This window comes from Ranitomeya imitator, chromosome 6 (genome assembly GCF_032444005.1).
Source record: "Ranitomeya imitator isolate aRanImi1 chromosome 6, aRanImi1.pri, whole genome shotgun sequence".
Lineage (NCBI taxonomy): Eukaryota > Metazoa > Chordata > Amphibia > Anura > Dendrobatidae > Ranitomeya > Ranitomeya imitator.
Window position 1 is genome coordinate 94,703,097 of NC_091287.1, and position 7,253 is coordinate 94,710,349.

The following is a 7,253-nucleotide window of genomic DNA, read 5'->3' on the forward strand; positions in this document are numbered from 1 at the left end:
AATGTATTAATGCAATGTTTGCACTGTTTGCAAACATTTCTATATGAAAAATATATATTTTCTTACAAATATATATATTTACCACGAGGGGGAGCATTTTCCGTTTTAGACCTCAAGCAGCTATAGTAAGACTTACCAGCTTTACTCTTTGCTGGAAAATTGGGGCAGTAACTGCTGACATCACCATTTTCCTCCCCTTTTGGGTGGTCTAATATCCCTGGGGCAGAATGAAGAGCAGCATCACAGGGCAGAGCCATTTTGTGTGTGATTGCCCTGTGATCTGCTATCACCAGCAGTTACTGCATCAGAAACACAGCTACAGAGTTTACAAAAATAAGAACACAGTGGGCTCAGCAGCATGGTGGACTGGAGGAAAAGTGAAGACATGTGGTGTTTATGTATGGAGCAGCATTATCTGAGCAGAGCTGTCTGTGACTCATCCCTCAGTAAGATAAGAAGGAGGAGATCCAGGTCTGCAGAGAATGGCCAGGCATTGTGGAGGGAGGGGAGAGATACATTGTATGGCAGAGAGAGAGAGGCAGGCTGTGAATGCAGCTTAGGTTACGTTCACATTAGCGTCATGCGACGCTGCGTTGCCGACGCAACGCACGACGGATCGGAAACGCACGCAAAAACGCAACTTTTTTTATGCAAGCGTCGGACGGATGCGTCGTAAAACGCAGCGTTTTTTGTGCATTTTTGTTGCGTTTTTACAAAAAACGCAGCGTTTTACGACGCATGCGTTGTCAAACAATGATTATATCTTTACACACAATTTAGTGTCTAGACACTAGATAACACCACCAATGAATAGAAGAGGGTGGGTCTAGTGTCTAGACAATAGATAATGCCACCAATGGGTAGATGAGGGTGGTATGCGTCTGGTGGAAGGAAGCATTTCCAGGCAGGACACGCAGCTCCGTAAATAGATTTCCCCCGAGGAACGTCTGCTGGTGACTCTACGGTACGTAATGCAATGTGAAGGATCATATGTTCTTGCTATTTTTTAAAGTAATGTGTTTTCATATGTTCTTGCTATTTTTTAAAGTAATGTGTTTTGCTATTGTGGGGTGGGGGATTGTAATTATGAATGAAAAATTTTTTCAAATCAATTTAATTAATTACATTTATTTATTTTTCTTCTTGTCAGTTTCCTTGCTACCGGAGAGACATTGAGATCACTGCATTTCCAGTTTCGGATTGGAGTCTCCACATTGTCTGGTATTATTGCCGACACATGCCGCGCATTGTGGGACAACCTCCGGGAGGAATTTTTACCCATCCCTACAAGAGAAATATGGCAGGCCAACGCCCAAAAATTCGAACAAGTGTGTTCTTTCCCTAACTGTATTGGAGCCGTGGATGGGAAGCACATTAGGATTACCAAGCCTTCAAGAAGTGGATCTCTTTTTTTTAATTATAAAAAATACTTTTCCACCGTGCTGATGGCAATTGCAGGTGCGGACTGCAGGTTTCTCGCTGTGGACATTGGAGCGTTTGGCCGTGCAAATGATTCACGGACATTTAAGGAGTCTGATATGGGCCGAAGATTGTACAATAACAATTTTAATTTCCCCCATCCACGACCTCTTCCCAACACCGAAGGCCCGGCCCTGCCATTTGTTGTTGTTGGGGATGAGGCTTTTCAAATGAGTGGCAACCTACTTAAACCGTACTCCAGTCGGGGGTTGGACCGCACCAAAACTATATTTAATTATAGACTGTCCAGGGCCAGAAGAACTGTGGAGTGCGCCTTTGGAATCCTTGTCTCCAAATGGCGTATCTTAGGATCCGCTATAAATTTGAAAATTGAGACAGTGGATGAGGTGGTGAAGGCGTGTGTGGTTCTCCACAATTTTATTATTGATAAAGAGAGAGTAAACGTGGAACTCGATGAACCCATACCAAATCCATTGCCTGATTATCAAGATCATCCTCTGCGGACAACTGTGGAGATTGCTCATATGAGGGACCAATTTGCTGCATACTTTGTTTCAGATGTTGGCCGTGTTTCATGGCAAGATCAAATGGTTTAATTCTTCTTGTTATTATGATGTCATGTAAACACTGTGGAGTCCATGTCATTTAACCATCCTATAATGTCCCCTGATTGTCTAATGCGTTGTGTTTTGAAATAAAGTTCTTGTGCCTTTCCGTTTTCAAAAAACAAATCTCCCATACGTTTTTCCATAGTAATAGTAATAAAATCCAATTTTATTGAAAGTAATGTGTGTCCCACAAAATTTGTGTGTTCCATAGTTTTGACGTATAACATAATCGGCTCCCACCTTGTCAACCATTTTTAATCCTGCAGACTATTTGCATATGGAACCTGGCTTGACAAGGAGGGAGACGATCATGTTTGCAAAACTCTACAGAGTTAACACTATTGTACTCAGGATGCTATAAATCGTCCAGAGTCAAATAGTGGCAACACTGTGAACATTGCTACCACCTCACCTGACCAATATTCTTAATGTACATTAATAAAACTATTATCCAACGAGACCGACCAGTGATACGACCGGACCGTGATCGTTGTTTATTTGTCGCGTGGTTGCTGGAGAGCTGTCACACAGACAGCTCTCCAGCGACCAAAAAAGAGCAAGTCCCCGTGTTATGGCCGCACTCACGATGTTTACCATTGTAAATGTAATTTTAAAAAATACAAAAAACCCTTACATTCCGGTGTGTGACACGTCCATCGCCGTCAGCTTTCCGTACTGTGCCAGCCCTAAAGCACAGCACAGCGTTTATTATTAAGTCAACGGTGTGCTCTGCGTTACGGGCGGGAATCACAGTGTCAGTCAGTGCGGAAAGATGACGGCGAGGGACGTGGTTGACACCTTTTTATATTTGTGGGGTATTGTTCACATTTTATTTGAGTGTTTAAAACACTGCGATAGTAACCCAATATTCCCTTGTTTAAAACAAAGACATCGCTGGATCGGTGTCAAACACGCCGATCCAACAATGACAGCGTGTGACCAGTTACCCCAAAAAATTCCAAATCATTCGCTGACACAGCAGGGGCCTAATCGTTTTACGATTTCAGAAAAGATAACGTCGGTTACACACAAAAACCAACTTTATCGATACTGAAATCGTTGTGTGATGGTACATTTTAAACTTGACATATTGAGCAATGCTGTTTGTGTTTGTAACATCTGATAGTACAATGAGCGACAGCCCTATAAAAAAATGAAAAAAAAAATTGAAAAAATATTGTCAGACATTGCACATCAGGTGTTACAAAGACAAGATTTGTGTATACGGCGCAAGGTGTGATTTGGTGCAAACTTTATTTGAGACAATAAAAACTAATTTTTAAAAAAAAAAATATAAATTTTATTTAGGGACACAAAAAAAAAAAGGAATGGGAAATGTTAGGGGGTATCAACATCAGCGATTAAAGGGGATTGATATCCCCCACTTTTTGGGGGTGTTGAGGAGACCGAGGAGGAGGACGAGGGGGAGGAAGCAGCATAGTCTATGACACTAGACGGGATGCCGACATCAATCCAGGCAATTGATGGTGGCGAGACTGCCAAAGCAGGAGGTGAGGGAGGAGGAGGGACGACCAGTGTCCTTGGCTGGCTATTCCGGCTCCGGGTAGACCCAGGCTGTGATGGTGTACTCCTTGTAGACCCAGGCTGGGTACTGGGTGTACTCCATGTAGACCCAGCCTGGGTACTTGGTGTGCTCCGGGTCGACCCAGGCTGTGTTCTGGTGGTAGTTTTGGGAGCAGCCATAGCCAAGGTCGTAGTGCTTGTCGTCGTCGTCTTCTTCTTTTTTTGCCTCCTCTCTCCCTCTGGGTGTGGGTCGGCTTCCCGTCTGTGTGCCCTTGAAGGCCTGTCATGCTCTGAACTTTGGGGCTCTGTTCTGTGGTGGCGGTGGCCCTCGGCACGCGGAGCTCTGTGGTGGTGCTCTGCAGCAGGAGTCGGAGTCATGGCAGCCAGCGATGGTACTGCGGGCACATTTGTCGCTGACTGCATGACCCGAGCCTGCTGCAGAGCAGTGACATATGCATTATTGCAGCCCTGCATGACCGAAATCTGGAGTTCCGGCGTAAGATGTTCAACCATGCCCTTGTGAATGGCACTAAAAAAATGTTTGGCCGGCCTCGAGAGATCCGTTTCGATGTTTTCAAGACGCCGTTCGATATTGGACATTTTATCGCACAGCGCCTTGAAACCATTCTGAAATACGGTGCTCAAATGTAAAAATTCGGGCATGACCGCCCTGTCCGAGGCCCGCTGACGCTGTCGGGAAGACCCAAAGGAAGGAACGCCAGAGGCCTCGGCCAAGGGAACATCTGATGTACCGGCTGCCGGTTCGCCAGATTGTGGTGGTGCAGACCTGCTCTCGCTGTGGGATGGCTGCGACTGTTCAGATGGCGCTTCACAAAGGACCGCTCCAGAGGGTCGGACAGCCTCGCGGGTGCTGCTGTGTGTTCTGTGAAAACATAAGGAAACCATTAGTATACTAAATATCACATTTCACATGCGTCATTAATTAACTTTACCGCCAGGTATCCATTGCCGCCATTAATATTAACCTATTTTTAATATTGACACTGCATATGCACCATCAATATATAAAAAAAATGCATTTATTTAATTACAAATAGTCACCCATGGTTGCGGTTTGTAACGCCAGACAATTATGCTTACGTTGAAACTGCCATGACGTCACGGTCATGTGACCGAGACAACATCACAGGTCCTGCGAGCTGAGCAACCATGGGAACATAACCTGCCTTGCAGTTGAAGGTATGACGTGTCTATTATATTTTAATTTTTTGTGTATAAAAAATCTGGGATACAACTGGATGGGCACTATACTACTCCACTATGAAATATTGCCTGGGCATGGCCAATCTACTATCTTTCTGTTTTCTGTATACTTATGATTTCAGGGAAATTACTAGTAAGTCAAGCTCTCCATTGTAGTAATCACAGAAGGGAGCCGCTGTGTCAAGTGTGAGAAGACCAGAAATGAATAAAAAATTCGAGGTCAACGAGGCGTGAAAAGTAAAAAATAAATACTTTATTCACTTCAATCAGAAGCAGAGGATGAAACATCTGCACAATACAATAAAAACACTATCTACGCGTTTCAGGTCGGATGTTCCCTGTCACCTGAAACGCGTAGATAGTGTCTATTGTATTGTGCTGATGTTTCATCCTCTGCTTATTATTGAAGAGGATAAAAGTATGTATTTTTTACTTTTCACGCCTCGGTGAGCTTTCCTTTTTTTCTTCATTTCTATACTTTGTACTTGTCAAAATAACTGGCTGGGCAATAAGCTACGTGGCTGGAATATAGTAGGTGAATATGCATGTTGTAAAAACTAGGTGTGAGCATAGGTACTATACTTACTCTCTGCTTTCAAGGACCGGTCGCAAGAACTGCAGTATACGGTTGTACTTGTACACCGAGGTCCTTGAAGCGGCAGCACCACTACGGCTCTGTCCCTCCTTTTTCAGGCCCCTCCTGAAGCGGTCCTTCATGGAGCGCCATCTGGTCCTCAATTGTTTAACTGTGTATAAATTAAAAAAATAAAAAATGTTTTAGAGAATATATTGAAAACGATTACGCAACCGTGTGCAATACCAATAGAAGACATCACAGACGGTTGTGTAATCCTGGCATGATGGGTCACAGCAGCATTTTGGAAATACTTACGGAAACTAGCTTTGGCCTTGGGGGAAGCGCTGTCGAAGCCATCCCACAGCGATTGTGCCACCTCTAACCACAGACGCCGCAATATGCCCTGGTCCGCGTGCCGGGGGTCACGGCTGTCCCACAACGGGCCCCGTGCTTCTATGGATGCCACCATCAGGTCAATATCCAGTGGTTCATCCAGGGCCCGTTGTGAAACCTAGAATAAAAGGAAAATATTAATGTTTGCAAGAAAAAAAAAAAAAAGTTGTCCCTACCTCCTCCACCGCCACCTACCACAAACACCACCACCCCCTCCCACCACCCCCCCATACCCGCAAAAACAAAAAAAATACAGAAAAAAAATGAATAGGTTTGAAATAAAAACTTACTCTCCGTCCTGCAACCACAGCTTGGCCCCGTGGTCCCTGCTCCTGCTCCCTCTGTTCCTCCTGGTTCTCCTCCTCACTTGAAGAAGCCTGCAAAATAGTTTACCAAAAAGTTGAGTGACCCATCTACAAATGACAGCGAATATAGTAAGCAATAGTAGATCATGTACTCACCGGACTCGTCAGCGGTGGGGTGTTGCTGGTATCGCTGGCCATAATGCAATTCTGATTCTGAAAAAACAAACAAAATAACATTGATCCTATGCTCATATGCACAATCCAGCAATATAAAAAAAAAAAAACATTTTCATTTCAACCACAAAGAACATTGCACTCCAACTGAACTAACGCTGAGCAAACAACACTGCCACATTGATTAAAAGAAACAATGGCAGAGACAACCCAATGCCAAAGTAAACAAAAGCCTAAAGATAAGAAAACTAATCTACAACAGACCCTATGTAGTAATCCCAAAAGAGTATATTTTTTTGTTTAAAAAGTACAGTATGCATGTAGAAACCCAAAAAAACACAATAGATTTTTGAAAGGTAAAAATTATCAACCCCCAAAAATTAAGGGCAGAAACATTAACACACCATACTTTACAATAAATCCAACAGGGACGGATACAATATAAAAGGCCATACAACGCCATACATCACAACCAGAAACATACAACAAGGTCTTTACACAACCACAGTGCTGAACATAATACACAACTTGCATTAAAAAATTATTACATGTAATAAAAGGGCGCAGAATCATTCTATACTACCATACTTTACAATAACCGACAGGACCGGAGACTATTAAACGCCATCATATAACGCAAGAATAAAACATCACAACTGAATACAAAAAACACCACCAAACCAAAAAATGGAAAAGAAAAATCTATCCTGTAAAGAACAATAATCAAGGCCGCAGACAATGAAACGCCATTCTATACAACGCCATACATCACAACCAGACTAAAAATACAACAATATCTTTAAAAAACCACAGTGCAGAATATAATACACAACTTGCAAAAACAAAAAACATGTAGAAAATGCACAGAATCATTCTATACTTACATCTCTGGACAGCGGATGAAAAGACAGTCTGGTCTGATGTTGTCTGTTGTGTAGCCTGCAGCAGAAGTGACAAACAATCCAAACATTTTCTTTATATATGGGGGATGTTTTTATCACTGTTTGC

At 43.0% G+C, this 7,253-nt stretch overlaps 1 protein-coding gene across 1 annotated transcript; it reads right to left on the reverse strand.

The window, feature by feature from the left end:
* Positions 1-3,384: 3,384 nt before the first annotated feature.
* Positions 3,385-6,385, reverse strand: LOC138643585 (serine/arginine repetitive matrix protein 1-like). The gene is made up of 5 exons (XM_069732461.1): positions 6,228-6,385; positions 6,057-6,143; positions 5,689-5,884; positions 5,383-5,542; positions 3,385-4,455 (listed from the first exon to the last, which is right to left on the reverse strand). Exons 1-5 carry the CDS (start codon positions 6,321-6,323, stop codon positions 3,387-3,389), a joined length of 1,608 nt encoding a protein of 535 aa, XP_069588562.1. The 5' UTR covers positions 6,324-6,385; the 3' UTR covers positions 3,385-3,386.
* Between the last annotated feature and the right edge of the window lie 868 nt (positions 6,386-7,253).

Bases quoted from the DNA above. Each gene is read 5' to 3' on its own strand.
- LOC138643585 (XM_069732461.1), bottom strand. From the start codon at position 6,323: ATGAGCATAGGATCAATGTTATTTTGTTTGTTTTTTCAGAATCAGAAT. The intron at 5,543-5,688 runs GTAAGTATTTCC...ATTTATACACAG, and splicing joins CAAGGCCAAAGCTAGTTTCC to TTAAACAATTGAGGACCAGA. The intron at 4,456-5,382 runs GTAAGTATAGTA...ATGTTTTCACAG, and splicing joins CCGGTCCTTGAAAGCAGAGA to AACACACAGCAGCACCCGCG.